Raw genomic sequence first — 18226 nt, forward strand, 5'->3', positions numbered from 1 at the left:
GGATTGGCATAGGTGATGGTAGGTGCCCCAAATGTAGAGTGGAGCCTAAAACCATTCGTGATCTTTTCATTACATGTCCAGGAAATAGAAAATATTTCCCATAAGCGTGTTTTCCACCTTCATTTGCTATGTATGAAAGCCCTCCTCCATGAACTTCTCTATGTATTGGGTATGATACCATGATGATGCAATGAGGATGGCCTCATCACTTGAGACTCTCAAGTGCATTGTCTAATCCCCCAAGTACAAATATGCTTAGTTTCCCTCACTATACAAATGCATGTGAATGCTAATAAATTCAAAGAATCCTAAGACTTTGGCCTATGAGTAACAATAGAGCTTAGTCTTGGATTTAATGATTTTTGTGCTTAGCCTTCTCTTGAGTATAAGCCTTAGAAGAAAAAGACATCTTAAACCCTTTATAACATTGATTAACTATGTTATTCTTTAATCACCATTCGTGCAAAGCTCCCTCTTAATTATAGTGCAAAGCTACCCCTTAATTGGATAGGTAAAGATGTAAATGTAAGTTGAAGGATGCAATTGAGTGCTCAAATCAAAGGGGTTTTTCAGAAGAATAATATAACATGAACTAGCAACTCCCAAATGTCTAGTTTCAATGATAAGATTTAATTAACATTATTAGCATTAATCTACTATTATTGATAGATAACTAAGAACTAAGAAAATGTTCACCAACTAGTCGATATAATACTTCCAAATTTAATGAGTGTGCTCTCTTAAACCCAATTGAAGAGCCCTATACGGGTTTTGCTCCTCTCCAAGAATAGGCACCAAAATCACTGAAAGCATAAGCATCAAAATCCAAATTGATTGAAAATTGAAGCCCTTTGACATGCTGAAAATAGTTGAGTTTATTTGAATGCCTATATGCTTGGTTTGAAGTAGAGTGGCTCAAAGAGGGAGATCTCAACTAATTGATAGAGAGGGGTGTTCCTGCTAAGAGAAGAGAGTGATAAATAACTAATGATGAGTTTAGTTATTTCCTAATGAGACCTAGGATCAAAGTAGCTTTGATACCATGTTAGGATAGCTTAGGGTGGATAGAAGTGGTGCTCAAACACAACGCTTATGTATGACAAGCACACTAAACCTTATGAGCTAATGTGAAGTGATTAATACTAATGATTTAAAAGATTAACATAATGAAGATAAGATGACGTAATGACACTTAGATCTCCATTGATTAGAGACCTTTAAATAAGCATAAGTATATGTATTTATGCTCAAGGCATTACCACCTAATGCTAGATTAATCATCCTTAGTCTTCATCCCATGATTCTAGGCACCTCTCCTACTCTCTTTTTGGTGATTGGAATCCTAGTAAACCCACTACCACCTTGTTCTAGGTAAATTCTAGGGCTTTTTGACTTCTTACATTGCTCAATTACAACATCTAGATTTACTCCAAGGTAGGTTTTGGCTTTAATTAGGCTCATTCAAACTTCAAACCTCAGTGGCAATAATAAATTATAATAATACATTTAGGGGGTTAAAACTTCAAAGAACTGCTAGAACGTTTGAACTGCTCGTTCAAACTTTAAATTTCAGTGGCAATAATAAATTATAATAATACATTTATGTTAAAACTTCAAAGTGAACGGAGACAAAACAATTCGCTACTAAGCAATAATAAATTATAATAATACATTTATGGGGTTAAAACTTCAAGGAACTGCTAGAATTTGAAGGTTGCAATAATAACCCTTCAAGGGGGGTCAAAACGGTGAAAACACAATCACCCTCTACGGGTCAAAACCTTCACAACACATTTAGAAAAGCTAGTTAAAGAAAAGCCTTTCAAAAGCAAAAATAGGCTCCCTTCAAATTCTACGGACCCGTACGGTCAGAAGCGTGAGTCGTGACTCGTGACCAGTCACCGTGGTCCGTTCGTTTGAACTCGGACTCCTGCGTGCAGTCAGTCGTGCAGATGATGCAGATGGTTGACACGCGCGAGCGGTCGATTTGCTTACTGGCTGTCGTACTGCAAGCGCCACGCCCAATGGGTCGCCGCCAAGTGGTCATCCCCTAGGGCCACGCGATTCTTCAAGTTTCCCGCGACGCGACTCGCGAGGGACAGAATCGGACAATGAAAGGAGAGCAAGCTGTGCTGGCAAAAATGTTTTTTAGCGCCTACGTGGCACAGCAAAAGATAGCCACGTGGATACCAAATCGGAGATTGGCAGACGTGGATAGCAAATCGGCCGTTACCATGATTTTCAATTTTTAATTTGCCAGAAGATCGCCCACCAACCCCCAATTTCTGCTCCACAAAAGGCCACACAGCTTTCTCAACAATGCCAGGTTGGCTACATGAGGCCACATCATCGGCTCTATTGCAAGCTAGTTGTAGCCGGGCAAGGCTGAACTTACAAGGCCTAGAAAAGGCCTTCCCTATTCATTATAAATTTCACTTAAGAAGTGGCCTTTTTCTTAAAAACCCAGTATTTCAAATTGGCTTTCAATAGGAGGTTAGAATGGTCTCCAAAATTAGCACTGCTGGCTGGTTTTCTTGACCATTACCAGGAGGAGTGCCATCATGATCCGAAGGCCATCTGCATGATGATTACCAGCCTCCCCAGCCTTAAGCATTGATAGCCTGTAAATGAAAAGGAACCTACAAGCTTGACTTTTACAGCCCTTTCCCACGAATTGACCAACTCAACAACCCTTGGCTCGCAATCACCTTAGTCGGGGATGATGACTCCATGTCTGACGAGCACCATTCACCATCAGTTACATTGCTTGGCTTCTCACATGACCTTTGTGCTGGAGATGTGCCATGGTCGTAGGAGCTTGTCTGTAGGGGGGTGTGGGGTGAAAATGTCTCACTCCCACTAGAATGTGTTTGCATTTGCCCTTGACCTGAATGAGGAAACCCCAAAGGTTTGTAAATAACACTCATTTTGCATCTTTCAGCCATTAACTGAGGTAGATTATCACCTCCAGAAACCTTTGTAGATGTTAGGTAAGGAGCTCTGACACGATACCTGCAATATTGACAGAGCAAACCCTTCAATGTAAGTGGTGGTGATTTTTTCTCCTTTTTTTGGGGGGGAGGGGAGGGGAGGGGAGGGGAGGGGAGGCGGATATATAAATGCAACAATTTGCTAAATATCTACCTGTCTCGCCGCTTCTCTAAATACCGCTGGAGGCACGCCTCTCTGGTAGGTTGTTGCTCTGTGAATCATGATAACAAAACAAGTAATTGTTATTGGATGTACAACATAATACTCCAGAATTTGCTTGCATGCTCTGTGAATCATGACAAAACAAACAAGTAATTGTTGTTGGACGTACAACAGAACACTCCAGAATTGCTTGCATGCGTACTACATACATGCAGATATGCATACGGTCATGTATTGCTTGCATGTGTACTACATACATGCAGACATGCATACGGGGTTGTGTACATGTAGTGAATTACCATACCAGAATGTATAGCTCTTGAGCCTTGTGATATAGACACCGACACAGATGGTGACGTTGTAGTCGAGGGAGCCTGTGCTGTGACAAGCGGACTGTGCACGTAGTGTGGTGTAGGCAGACTGCTTGCTGCAGCACCAAGTGTAGTGATAGGAACATTCATGGGAGCTTGAGTATGCAAACAAGGCAAATGCTTCAAGGTATTGCTGCTTGCAGCTAGCAGCATTATGGCATGTGCCTGCAAATTATAACAGTGAAATGTGAGAGCCACATACGTATGACAAAATAATTCCACTCCTCTTGCTGCCCAACAGGCCCACCTTATCGGCTGGAACATTATCATAAACATTCACCATTCCTGAATAAAATATGGTGAGCTGTGCTGATGGTTGCCTCCCGACCGCACTGCAACCGCAACAAATTCAGATAAGTTGGTGCCAAAAAAATGCCCAGCTACTAAGGATGGATACACAACAATGGCTGGCCATTTGGGGAGCCGCATGAGGGATGGATGCCCGTCCAATTTCCCCACACGTACCATGGGCGGAGAGTGTTCTGTATCCAGCCTAAAGCCTTTTCTTTGGAAACCCAATAGTTTACCTACCCAATAGTTTGAACACACTGAGAACAAGTAGTCTGACAGGGCGGATCGCTCTTTTCAAGTTGCTGATGAACAGTCACCGCAACAGTGCTGTCTGAAGGGCATGTGCTCCTTGGAAGATTACCAACAACCGATGACACTGATGCATTGGGACGTGCCGACTGAGTAGCACCAGGCTGGTACGTTCTATGCAAATCATTCCTACCATGTTTCTCAGGCACCCTGCCAGAGGTGGTACAAAGCTCTTGAGACCTTTCGTTTACAACCTGTGAGAACACTAAAAGGATCACTCCCATGATTTTGAACCTCCAAATATGATTTGCTGAATGCAAAAAAAGGATTGACAGAAGCTCACATTTATCTTTGGCAAAGACAGTTGTGTCGTAGCTACCGGTCTCTTTTGTTGCAAATCAGACGGCTTAATCTGGATCACAGATGATTCTTTAGCAGGCTTTTTAGGACCGTTAGACATCCGAAGTCTCTTTTCATCATCGCAATTGCTATCAAAGAGCCCTTTGAGGGAAAGCACTTGCTGGATTGCTTGTGACTTATTCCAGGATGGCCTCCTCATTCCTAAAAGAAAATAGGATAGACTTACAACATTTGCAAATTTCTGTGTTTGTATTGTCATTAGTATATACTCACTCACACAACAAAAAATGCCACTAAGATCATCAAGCCAGCAATTGTTAAACCAAGCAAGACCCATTGAATGAGCTCACTATGATAAGACGTACCACCATCGTGTGTGCGTGCGTGTATGTGTGTGTGAAGGGGTGGAGGGGGCATATGTGTGTGTGCACATACGTGCAATTGCGCATGTGCAGTGCATACACTAACAGGATCAAAACAACATCAATGAAAACCTAGCTCATCACCAAGACTGACACATTGAGCGCCGTCACGGCACTAACAATAGAAACCTAGGTCAGGTCAATCCAAGTCCTTACTCATGCTCACCGGTGGGTCACAGTGACCCCACTAACATACAAAGACGCCATGGAAAAATTGCAAATTACGAATTCAAACACCCAAATGCAATACCCATGATGTCAGACGCATGCGAAAGGCAGCTCTCAAATGTATACACTTTCTTTTTCCAAGTTGAGATTCTGCTAATCAGACGGAATTGCTGCCACTCTCTGAGCTTTCACCCCCTATTTTGAGGGTTAGGGGGAACAGAGAGTCCTGCACCACCAGCAGGCAGAAAACAACCCTCACATGAGGAGGTGTCCATCGACTGCATCAAGCTGGAATTGAACCCAGGCCCTCGTGCTCAAGGATTCAATCAAATATCAACGTGCCTGCACATCGCAGACTAGGTTCTGCCAATGGCTCCATCATCAATGATAAATACACAAGGGCAACTAAGGCTCCTAACATGATGAAGAAAAATATTGCTAAAGCCTAGAAGCTCCTAAAACAGAACAGAACGAGCTCTAAACATAGAGCAGGAGCTTTACCTTTTTCCTTCAGATAGCGCCGACAGTCCTCCCTTGTCAACTGCATGATATCTTCTTCTGTCAATTCTTCCAATGGTTTATCTAGGGGAGTTCTCTGCACAGATGGGGAGGGCAAGGGTGAGGGCGAGAGCGACGGTTCGGCAGGATTCTCATTTTCTGCTCTGTCAGAAAGACTAGCATCTTTAGTGCTAGCTTGTTTCAATCCTAAGTCACCGTTTGGCTCAGCTTGTGTGGGAAAATCAGCTGTAGATTGAGGCCCATAGAAAGCGGTGGTTTGAAGCATGGACATTGTTGAAGGAGGATGGAGGGCTCTACCATGGCGATTCTGTTGAGTTGAACCATTGTTTTGTTCAGGGGGCAGACCTAGGTAATCCATGGCTGCAGAAGTCCCTAAGTGCAGAATTTCGGGAAAATGACAGCTCAGGCTTTGGCTAGCGAGCTATGGAGCTTCGTATTTACCCATGTCTGATATGGGTTTCCAGCTATGGAAATTCGTTTTTGGCCATATATGAACCATGGATCTTCTGTAATTAGTAGGCCATGTCTGGCTAGGGTTTCCAGCTGTGGGCACCATTACTGGCTGGAATTTCGGCTATGTATCTTTGTTCTTCGCCATCTTTGGTTAGGGCTTCCCGCTACAGAGCTTTGCTCTTTGCCATTTCTGGCTAGGACTTCCGGCTATGGAGTTTTGTTGTCTAGGGTTTCAGCTATGGAGCTCACTAGGGTTTTGCAGCAGAGAGAAGCAACGGGGCTTCGTTCGGCTGCTTGGTGTGTCTGTGTAAAAGGGAAAGCCTGCAGGGTAGAAAGGGAGGGTAGGGTTTTGGGGGGTTTCTCTGCAGTCTGTGCTGCTGTCTGCGCTGCAGGGGAGTAGGAAAGACCGTCGTACTGAGGTGGGCCGTGGCGCTGGGAAACGCAGTCCCTCTTGCGTAGAGAGAGAATGTATGTGTGCAAATGCGATAATCCCCCTGCTGTTGCTGCGTCGCTTGCAAAAAAAGTTGCTCGGCGAAACGTCCGAATCCGCAAGAGAGAGAAAAAGCGCCATCGTCTACTCTAGAGAGGGATACTAGTCTGTGATGTGATCGCTGTTACGCATCGTTTGGTCGGGAAAAGCTCTCTTTTAATCCCATCCCGCCACGTAGGCTGATGCCCAAATCCGACACGTGTCACTTTTTCATCATTTCCAATGGCGAAACAGGCTTGCAATTTTGTGAAGGGGTTGCTCTCACGCATAATAACAAATGCCGGCATTGATTCCTCCCTAGTACCCACATTATACACATATTTTATATTATTATATCATACGTTCACTCTATTGGAGAACATTTAGCTAGGGACTTGAGCCCAGCCGTCGATTTTGAACCTTTGCTTTTTATAGGACGCAGCATGCTCTAGGGACTACGTTAGATCTAACAAGCCCTAGTGAGTGATGGGCATTGGGTACCTATCGGTCTTTTTGCAATAATTAATTAATGCAAAAGGCTTTAATACTAAGATCTTTGCAACATGATCCACACGTATGGTGGAGTGTTCATTGAATTGCCCTCTCACAATCCCAACATGAATCCATAGGCATAGTGAGATGAACAATGAACCTCTTGGCCTCTCTATGGGGGGAGATAGTGATTCCAATATGACTAGAAAAAAAAATCCATGTCCTAAATAAATGGGCGAGACAAAACAGTCCCATAAGTCCAGTTTATCATAATCATGTTCCAAGTAAATGGGCGAGACAAATCAGTCCCATAAGTCCAGATATCATAATCCAAGCTCAAGGCACACAAACATGTGCCAATCCACATGACCCTTGGCGTACACAAAAGTCCCTTGCCAACCAGATATCATGTCCATCAAATTCATCACACAGTAATAGCCATAGCATAGTGGCATCTACCTTGAAATAGAAGCAAAGCTAGAGAAACTCAGGTTCTTTTGCACAACTTGTAGATCAATTGATAGTATTAGAGGTGATCTTAGATTGTACAACAAATATCACTATCCCATAAGAAGAGAGAGAGAGAGAGAGAGAGAGAGAGGAGCTATGGATAGCTCACACGGAGCAAAATGGTGGGGCCCAAACTTGATTTTTAATGGTTGGTCATGCCTGTTTTTGGGCATTTTGGCTTGCGAAAACAAATTTTTGGCATAAAAAATTGCACAAAAATGGTTAAAAACTTGTAATTTTCACCCCTTTCCCATAAAGTTTAATGAACAAGGGCACCCATCAATAGCAACATGGTAGTTCCCCCCCCCCCTCCCCCTGCGGACAAAATCTAGCACTTTGTAGCCAAGAGCAACTAGACCTCGACATGCAGCATCACTATTGATTGAATTCTCTTCTCCTATGTGTGGCCTTCATCAACTCAAAATGGTGATACTAGGCTCCGAAGCGGGGATAGCATCATGATTAGTGATTTGACTATAAGGTTGATAAAACCCTAAGTTTTCTTATCGATTGGTGTAAAAATCCTTAAATCAAGAGGTGTTCATGCCAAAGGCTAAACATGAATCTTCTACATGGAGTCAAAGGGACATCGGTTCTCTTCAAAGGCATTATACAAGCTTAAACAAGCCCTACAAGCATGATACCACTTGACGTTTACTTTGTGAGTATTGGTCTCTTTACACAAAGGATTGATGCTTATTTTATGAGTATTGGTTTCTTTACACAGAAGATTGATGGTTACATTGTGAGTATTGGTCTCTTACACAGCCATTCAAATGTAAAACTGTATGCCTTTTGTGAGGTTGAAATGTATATGGTCATTATATTATAAGTAGATGACCTCATCTTGACAGGGAACACCAAAAAAGATATCATAGACACAGGGGGGGATGCTTAAGCAAAGTTTGAGATGATTGATCTTGGGCTTATGCATTATTGTTTGGGGATTGGGATCTGGTAGAGGCCAGATAACATTTTCATCTCTTAGTAGAAATATGTAGGTGAGATACTCAAGGCAAATACTTGGGTACGACTGAATAGCAGAGGCCAGATAACATTTTCATCTCTTAGTAGAAATATGTAGGTGAGATACTCAAGGCAAGTACTTGGGTACGACTGAATAGTAGAGGCCATACAACATTTTCATCCCTCATAGTAGGAATATATAGATGAGATACTCAAGGAATTTGGTATGACTAAATGGTGGAATGTTGCTATTGATGTTTTGATTAGGTTCTCCAACAAGTATGCAATGTTGAGATACGTCGAAGTACTCAGGATTATAACATCACCTATGCTAAAGGCAAGACCCTCAGTGGACTTTGTGACTCATATTGGTGGGTAGGTGATTCATTAAAGTACTCAAGATTACGGCATCACTTGTGCTAAAGGAAAGACATTCATGGACTTTGTGACTTAGATTGGGTGGGTGATTCATCGAAGTACTCAAGATTATGACAGCACCTATGTTGAAGGCAAGACCCTTAATGGACTTTGTGACTCGAGTTGGGTGGGTGATTAAACACTTGGTGCTTAGTAACATGTTCTTGTTTTTCTCTTGGTTCGGGATGCATTTCTTAGACGAGTAAGAAATAGCTTGTTGTTGTACTCTCATCGATAGAGGATAAGCTGTAAGGCATTATCACTGTTGCACTCTCATGAATAGAGGTCCACTGCTGGCACTCTCATCGACGACGATGAGTACAAAGATATATGATTTACATCATGTGAGGCATTATCACTGTTACTCTCATCAATAGAGGTCCATTGTTTCACTCTCATTAGAGGTCCATTGTTTCACTCTCATTAGAGGTCTAGTGTTGCACTTTCATCAATAGAGGATGAGTACAAAGCTATTTGCATCATGTGAGGCATTATCACTGTTATACCTTCATCAATAGAGGATGAGTACAAAGCTACATGCCTTGCATCATTTGAGGCAATATCTATAGGACATAAGAGTGGTGAAAAAGTAGCCTACAATGCTATAATGTGACAACCATAGTTGCATGGCCATTTCTTAGAATCATGTGTTTCATGTTTCGCATCATTGAGATTCACTATCACTTTTGTGCAAGACAATCAGTTAAGATTCAGTATCACGCTGTGTGCAAGATGCTCTCATGAATAGAGAAGTCAAGATTATGGAACGAATAGAGAATTGTGGAGACATCTTCATGAAGGCTCTTATCACGGAGCTTAACAGAGGGACCAAATGAAGGGGCATATTCATCAGCTTGGCATCAAACAATAAAGGTAAGTCAACTTTTGGCAAGAGGGGGATATCAATGCTCCACCCTTATATTGTATTGTCTAGGCACTGGCTAGACAATACAATAAAAGGCTAAACAATAAAGGTAGGTCAACTTTAGGTGGGGCATTGAGGTAGGTCAACTTTAGGAGGGGGATATCAATGCTCCACCCATTTATTATATTATCTAGGCACCAAATGAAGCTGCATATTCATCAGCTTGGCATCAAACAATAAAGGTAGGTCAACTTTTAGGTGGGGCATTGAGGTGAGGGGGATATCAATGCTCCACCCTTATATTGTATTGTCTAGGCACTGGCTCTAGCTCATATTTGTATGGCCCCCATTGTGAGGAGTACCTATGGTTGAGCATCTTGAGTGCAAATCGTCTTAGCATCTCTGTATTCACAAGGGATGATGTGGCCGAGCACGTTAGATGATGAAGAGACTACTTAAATCATATTTGGCACGTAACCAAATAGGCTACATGTTATAGTGGACCATCATCCCATAATAGTTTCACAAATGGAGGAAGTAGAATTTATTCTTAGACACCCTATCCTTGACATTTGGAGGGCCCAAGATGAGCTTGGATGGTCATGAGAGGTGGGGTACCTACTATAACAAATTTATAGTAAATCTTTATGAGCCGATTCTACACTATGGATGGTTGCATCGACTATGACTACATATCTATGTGGTCATGTTAGGCCTATATAAATACACAACCAACCCCTTGTCCACGCAGTTCATCAATCATCACTGTGAGTTTATTCCTTAGTTTCTACTAACATTCATCCTCTATCTCAACAATTCTTGATCAACCATCAAATCTCCCTTTCACATGAGCACACGGTATAGAGTATTTCCATTTTTGTCACATTAGTAATACAATATTATCTATCTCTTTCATTGTGTGCAATTTGAGTTTCAAAGTTTTGTAATGAAAGTTCCTACTTCTTGTGAGTGTTCTCTAGAATACACCACATGTATCCTCTTACAAATTGCTTCTACAAATGAGACAATGTGTGCAGATTTGGTGTGCTATAGTCATGTTTATAAGACACCGCATCTTGTGTATCCTCTTACAAACTACTCTTGCAAATGAGATAGTGTGGACATTTGGTTCTAACTATGTTTGTAAGTTCTATGCCTTGGGAAAGGCATTACTTCTTTCTTACTTTTCTAGTGTGTGCTTCTTCTCAAAAAAAAATGATGAAGAGCATCGTCATTGTGCCTCGTGTGAGCTACCACACCTCTTCTTTCTCTCTTCTAATGGCTAGTGGATTTTATCTATAATCTAAGCCGTTTCTACTATAGGCAAAAGGAGACATGGTTTCTCAAGAGAACCATAGTTGCTCTAGCTTCTCTCTTTCTCTATTGATATTCTCAACCAGATGCCACTCTGTTGGTTACTGCTATGTTATGAATTTCATGGCGTCACATATTTTTGGAGACACACAGTAAATGGAGGAATCCCCTCATCATTGAAGAGCTCTAAGATGGAGTGCAATGTTGCCCTAGAGTGGCTTATATTTGTTGAAGTTAAATGTGCTAGTGAAGAAACTCCCTCTTTCTCTAACATATATGAAACTTGATTTGATGGTGTCACATATTTTTAGAGACAAACAACATTTATGAAACTTGATTTGATGGTGTCACATATTTTTTTGGAGACACACAGTAAATGGAGGAAGCCCCTCATCATTGAAGAGCTCTAAGATGGAGTGCGATGTTGCTGCCCTAGTGTGGTTATATTTGTTGAAGTAAAATGTGCTAATGAAGAAACTCCCTCTTTCTCCAACGTGTATGAAACTTTATTTGAACTAATGAGTGAAGGAGCTTAGAGAATGATGGTTGATGCAATTTGGTGTGCTAATGAGAAAGAACAAAAACTCTAATCTACATACACATCGAAATATTGAATTTTCTGATCTCCTTTGAAATCTCACTTTGATACTTAGATAAAATCTTGAATCTAAGTAGGATCAATACACAAAATTAATGCTATGATTAATTAAGATAACAACATAATCATATACAAAGGCTCCAATTACATCAATTAATCAAGCTCTAAGTACAAGCTCAAACAACTCCAAGAGAGAATTAGTGACTCATGTTTTTGGCACACCCCTCATGTGATGACAAGTATAAAGCATGTGACCCCATTCAAACCACCATGTGCCTATCACCATCCATGTGCCTCATAAATGCCATCTTGACCTTCACCTTCATCTTGCCCACTTCACCTTGTCCAGCTGCATTCATCAATAACTTTAGGTGATCAACCTTTGCTTATCATTATATAATTGAGCATTGCTATCCAAGCTAATTTTTAACACTCCCTCTAGAGGAGGTCCAAAAAACCAAACACAACTTGTGCTACATTCCTAATGGCCACTAAACACTTGTATGGTTATGTCTCTTGCACTCACATGTAGGTATCTCGAATGCCTTTTACCCAAGATTTTGAGAAAAAATAAGAGGGCTGATGTTACTCTGCCTTGCTACTACTGACATCTTGCAGCAATGTAACTCCCAACCTTGAGGTTGGCCTTTGCTAGCCTAAACAGCACCAGGATTTACTTACACATGTTAGGATAAGTAAGGAATGTATTTTGAGCTTTTTAGAAAGCCCAAGAAACTATCAATGGGGATAAAGGTTTTTCTTTTTATGATAGTGAGGAATTTGTGAATGAAGCCCATGAAGTTATTATGGTGACATACTAGTTGCTGCAAATATTTTTAAGACCATGATCAAGTCTATGTGAGGTTCTTTTTTATGTTGAAATTGCTAATGTGGTTCTCTGAGTATCTAGAATATGTACATAACATTCACACCCATAACTCTAAAGTGTGCAGTTGAAGGTTTCTTATCCTGAGTAGGCTTGTAAAATAAAGTCATCCCTTTGACAACCTTTGTTACAATCCTATTACGAACATACACACCCATGTTTGTTGCCTCAACCCAAAAAGTTTTAGGAATACCTCTACCATTAAGCACACTCCTTACAATAATGTTCAACAATTGCATGATGTTTGCACCCCTTGATAATAGTGTGCTCTTGTAACACACCATTTCACTATGGAGTGTGACCCGTTGTGTCGATTTATGCCTCTTCCTTGCAAAAACCTAACAACTTATCACACATAAATTCTCATCCTTGGTCTTACATGAACTACTTCAACTTGGTTCTTCCTATCTCAGTTTTAACCAACACTAGCGATTCCCTAAACTTTCCAAAAGTGTGAGATGCTTCCCCAAGAAAATACACCCCAATATTCCTAGTGTAATTATTAATTAATGTTGAAAAATAGAATAAGTGCAAGTGTACTCATCTTTCCACATAGAGATCAGCTTATTTTATAGCATGAATGGATTCATAACTCGATTCTTCTTTGGATTTGGTTGCCACCCATGATTACGACTCTACATCTGCATCTTCTCATCTAGAAGTAATGAGACAAACTTCTCAAATGTGAGAGGAGTCATCCCTAACACACCATCATTAAAAGATGTAACAAAACTATAATGTTCTAGCGGAAATACACCTAGACAATGACAAACAAGATCTGGGGTGAGCACCACAATCGTGCTGATTATAGCCTTTGGTCACATGGAGATCTTTGATTCTAGTGAGGAAAACATCCACCATTTCTCACCTTCATTTATCTTTTCTTGTTGAAGCTTATTTTTGTTATTCATAATCTTTGAGGGACTCAAGCTTATACTGGCTCTACAAACATAGCCCATGCTTCTACAACTATCGAGACATGTTGAACCATGCTCCACACACTATCTTACAAAATGAGTGATAATGGCACATAGTGATGATGGTCTCGTATATTGGCTCTATAACATAGCCTATGCTTCAATAGCTATGGAGACATGTTGACCATGCTTAGCACATACTATCTTTGAGAGTAGTGATAATGTCTTAGACAATGTTTGGATCCCTTCGTCTCTAAGCTTGGACAAGTTCATCAATATATGGTAAGGGTTGTTGTCTACATCCCTTGTTGGTGGGGGGGTGAACATCAACACTAATGATGGTATCCCAAAGCTCATAAGAGGATAAAATAGTATTGAGGATTCTAGAGAGGATAATTTGTTTTGTTAAGCTTTCCATTAGCACCAAACGAAGGTGTGTGGGGTGTTACAAAAGATGATACTTAAGGGACTCTTAGATAGGTACTAGCAAAGAAGTTGTGTACCAAGATAGACCTCTCATCCCATATGTAACAGGATACAACATTTGGTATATGTAAGAGTACACTCTCAAAAGAGGTAGGATCTTTCACATCACAAAACTTTAAAACTCAAACTGCACAATAACAAAGATAGAGAAGAATATTGTATACAATATTAATAGACAAAGCCGGTGCAAGGGAGATTTGATGGCTCATCAAGACCTACTAAGATAGAAGGCTATATGCTTATAGAAGCTTAGGACACTAAACTCAACTGATGAGCTATGTGGAGAAGGGGTTAGTCACATATCTATATATATGCGGGGCGGCCATAACATGATTGCATATAGTGGTCATAGTGGGTGCCACCATCTATAATGGTAGACTTGAAAAGTTGGCTCATAAATATGTAGTGTACTATAAAGATTGTGTAGCAATTTTCCTACCTCTCAAGACCACATATGTTGTTCTTTAGTCCTGCAATGTCAAGACAGTAATGTTGTTCTTTAGTCCTGCAATGTCAAGACAGTAATGTGTCTAAGAGTAAAGTGTGTGAATCATTATGAGATAATCATCCACTATAACTTGTAGCTTATTTGGTAGTGTGCCAAATCTGATCTTAGTCGTTTCTAAATTATATGCCTCTTATGCCACCATCCTATCTAAATATGGGGATGCCAAGTGCCCAAGGTTCTTAACCATGGCTACTCTTCATAATGGGGGTCATACAAACATGAGCTAGGGGTGTTTGGAAATTATAATATTAGGGTGGAGCATTGATATCCAACATAATTGGCAATCTCACCTTATTAGCACCACCATGTAAACACCCCATGCATTTAAGCACTTTGTAGTAGCTAGGAGAAAATGGATTATGATGTATCATGATAGTTGACAAACCTCTTCTGCTCAATATAACCTCTGGCAGCTCAAAATGATAATCCTTCCTTCAGTGCAGCATTCAACACTATTAATGATTTGAAGGTAATGTTATCAACACCCAAACTTTTTTTAATGGCTAGTGTGTAAAAAGCCCTAAATCAAGAGGTGTTATTATGCTATGAAGAAAAGACTTCTTTGTATAGGTCAACCCTACATAAACTTCATCATGGATCTTCCTAGTTTTTTTATCAACACAAGTAAATACACATGGGCATCTAACTTTGTGGGCTTCATTCATGAAATTGCAATTTATTCCTCATCACATTGTTTTTAAAGAAAATATTCACCAAATAACCAATTTTTTACTGGATATGGTGTATCCTTAGTCCAAAAAGAAAAACATCATGGTCTATTTGCAATTTCCCATTGATAATTTTTGGTCTTTATAAAGAGCTCAAAATGCATTACTTACACATTCATCCTACATGTGTGGGCAAATTGTAGTGGCGATTGAGGCTAACAAAGTCTTTTCCCAAGGTGGGAAGTTAAAGTGTATAAGATGCCAGAAACAAGGGAAGTACCACTTACACTTTTATTCTTGAAGTCTTGGGTTAATGATGTTTGAGACACCAGTGAACATAAGAGACCATGACCACACAACACATGTGGTCATTAGGCATGTAGCACTAGTGAAACAAGAGACCATGACTCCACAATAGGTGTTGGTTGGCCATTAGGCATGTAACACAATTTGTATTTGGTTTTTAGGACCTCCTCTAATTTCTCATTGAAGGGGTGTTGAAAATTAGTTTGGATAGAAAAACTATATGGTGTGAAGTAGAGGTTGAATACCTAAGGTTATTAGTGAAGTAGAGGTTGAATACCTATGGATAATATTATGAAAACCCTAAGTTTTTTAAGTGAGAAAGTCGAGACAATCCTAAAACAAGAGGTGTTTGCATGCCGAGGAAGAAAAAGACTTATATGTGTAGGAAATGGGCACATTATTTAGCAATTTCATTATAAAGACAACCCTCACAAAGACTAAAACATGTGTCCTAACAACTTTTACATTTAACTTAAAGTTAAGACACATGGCCCTCACCATAATATCTTCATGGAATTTATTCACAAATTTTCTATTTGTTTCATCATCATCATAAAAAGAAAAATCTTTTCCAAATACCAATGTCTTATTACTAGATGGTAAATACACATCAAAGAGAAAAACATTATGGTACTGCAATCCCCTATTGCAAATATTTGGGCTTGTAAAGAGCTCAAGATGCAATCCTCCTTACACATTCCTCTTACAACGCATAAGAAATATCTAGTAATAAAGTCTTTTTCCAAGTTGTATGTAGAATAACCTCAAGGCTGGAAGTTGAAGTATGAAAGATACTGACAATAAGGGGGAGCACAATCAACCCTTTGAAATTTGGGGTAAAAGGCATTGAGATACCTACAGGTGGCAAGAGAGACCTTGATAGTACAAGAATTAGTGATCATTATGCATGTAGCACAAGTTATAACTAGGACCTCCTCCAATTGGTCATTATTAAGGGGGAGTGTTGAAAAGTTGCTTGAATAGCAATGTCAAATTGTATAATGTTAAGAAAAGGTTGATTGTTACCTAAGGTTACTAGTGAATGTAAGTTACATGCTTTGTACTTATCACATGAGGTGTATCAAAAGTGTGATTTTTTATGCGTTCTTGGAGCTATTTAAGGTTGTGTGAGGAAATTGATTAATCAATGGAATTAGAGATTTTGTATATGATTGTTATTGACTCTCTTTAATTATAATAAAGGCATCATTTTTATCTTAATTAATAAATTCCATAATATCTTCATGGAATTTATTCACAAATTTTCTATTTGTTTCATCATCATCATAAAAAGAGAAATCTTTGACAAATACCAATTTATAACGAGATGGTAAATACACAATCAAAGAGCAAAACATTATGGTATTGTAATCCCCTATTAGCAAATATTTGGCTTTGTAAAGATATCAAGATGCACTCCTCCTTACACATTCCTCCTACAATGCATAAGAAATACCTAGTGATAAAGTCTTTTTCCAAGTTGCATGTAGAATAACCTCAATGCTAGAAGTTGTAGTATGAAAGATGCTGACAATAAGGGGGAGCATAATCAACCCTTTGAAATTTGGGGTAAAAGGCATTTGAGATACGTACAGGTTGCATAAGAGACCTTTATAGTACAAGAATTAGTGGTCATTATGCATGTAGCACAAGTTATAACTAGGGCCTCCTCCAATTGGTCAGCATTGAGGGGGAGTGTTGAAAACTTGATTGAATAGCAATAGCAAATTGTATAATGTTAAGCAAAGGTTAATGTTACCTAAGGTCATTCTAGTGAATGTAAGTTACATACTTTGTACTTATCACATGAGGTGAAAGTGTGATTTTTAATGCTTTCTTGGAGCTATTTAAGGTTGTGTGAGGAACTTGATTAATCAATGGAATTAGAGCTTTTGTGGAGAAATTTTTTTACGTTACTCCTCCTGATCCAAGACATCTTAGATCAAAGCAAGGTCTCTAAGGAGATTAGAAAATTCATTATTTAAATTGGTGTAGATAAATTAAGTTCTTTCTCTTTCTTATCAATACACCAAATTGCATCCATCATTCTCTAATCTCCTTCAATCATCTCTCTAATCTCCTTCAATCATCTCCTCAAATCAGGTTACATATTTGGAGAGAGAGAGACTTGAGAGTTTCTTCATTAACACATTCAACTTCAACAACTTCACTAAACCATAGCAATATTGGGTTCCATCTTAGAACTCTAGATCCAAAAGTGGCTTCCTCATCTACCATGCCTGTTTTGACCACTATTGTGCTCCTTAGAGTAGTTGAGCCAATTACTGTTTGTTCTAGCACTACTGGATAATTTGTTGGAAAATGCACCACAACTTCCTTTCACTCACCCAAAAAATGCACTATTTTAAGAACTTATTATAGGCTTTGGAGCATTCAATGTAAACCTTGTAGAGTTAAAAGGACATCTTTGTGAACAATTTTTGCAATGCATATGAGAGGATGCTTTGTTGGCACCATGCCAGGCTAGAGAAAACCCTAATTTGATGTTCATATAACCTGATATTGTTTGTAGCTTGAGACACCATTGGTGCTTAAATTGAAGGCTACAAAATTTATTTGACTCTAATAGAGAAGGAACTATAGAAACTTGAGTTTCATAAGAATGAGATCTCTATTACATTTTAATGACTTGTAAATTTCATAGATGCTAAATTGAAGATTCAAAGATGAAACCTCTAGAATCCTAAGATTGTAGCCCCTAGTTGGTCGACCACTTGCCTTCAATATCCATAAAATGATGTGAGTTCAAGCTAACATGTTTAAGGGAAAAAAACTATTTTCAAGTAGAGTTCCACTAGGATAGCAAAATCAATAGTA

The 18226-nt window shown here is 39.6% G+C and overlaps 1 protein-coding gene across 3 annotated transcripts; it reads right to left on the minus strand.

The window, feature by feature from the left end:
* Positions 1 to 1637: 1637 nt before the first annotated feature.
* Positions 1638 to 6484, minus strand: LOC147613249 (protein TIFY 4B-like). Of its 3 annotated transcripts, XM_086782525.1 has the most exons (8): positions 5516 to 6475; positions 4408 to 4625; positions 4056 to 4318; positions 3772 to 3856; positions 3458 to 3689; positions 3145 to 3202; positions 2966 to 3012; positions 1638 to 2887 (listed from the first exon to the last, which is right to left on the minus strand). In XM_086782525.1, exons 1-8 carry the CDS (start codon positions 5889 to 5891, stop codon positions 2655 to 2657), a joined length of 1512 nt encoding a protein of 503 aa, XP_086638651.1. In that variant the 5' UTR covers positions 5892 to 6475; the 3' UTR covers positions 1638 to 2654. The 3 variants fall into 3 exon arrangements, with proteins under 3 accessions (XP_086638651.1, XP_086638649.1, XP_086638652.1); XM_086782523.1 differs by having other exon boundaries at positions 1638 to 3012; positions 5516 to 6484; XM_086782526.1 differs by lacking the exon at positions 2966 to 3012.
* Positions 6485 to 18226: the final 11742 nt, after the last annotated feature.

Source organism: Cibotium barometz, chromosome 44, assembly GCF_041138505.1.
Source record: "Cibotium barometz isolate CiBa-2024 chromosome 44, ASM4113850v1, whole genome shotgun sequence".
Classification (NCBI taxonomy): Eukaryota; Viridiplantae; Streptophyta; class Polypodiopsida; order Cyatheales; family Cibotiaceae; genus Cibotium; species Cibotium barometz.

Coding starts and splice junctions, on each gene's coding strand:
- LOC147613249 (XM_086782523.1), bottom strand. CDS start 5,891: ATGGATTACCTAGGTCTGCCCCCTGAACAAAACAATGGTTCAACTCAA. Junction 4,319..4,407: donor TGTCTTTGCCAAAGATAAAT/GTGAGCTTCTGT, acceptor GTGTTCTCACAG/GTTGTAAACGAAAGGTCTCA. Junction 3,013..3,144: donor TTAGAGAAGCGGCGAGACAG/GTAGATATTTAG, acceptor TCAATATTGCAG/GTATCGTGTCAGAGCTCCTT.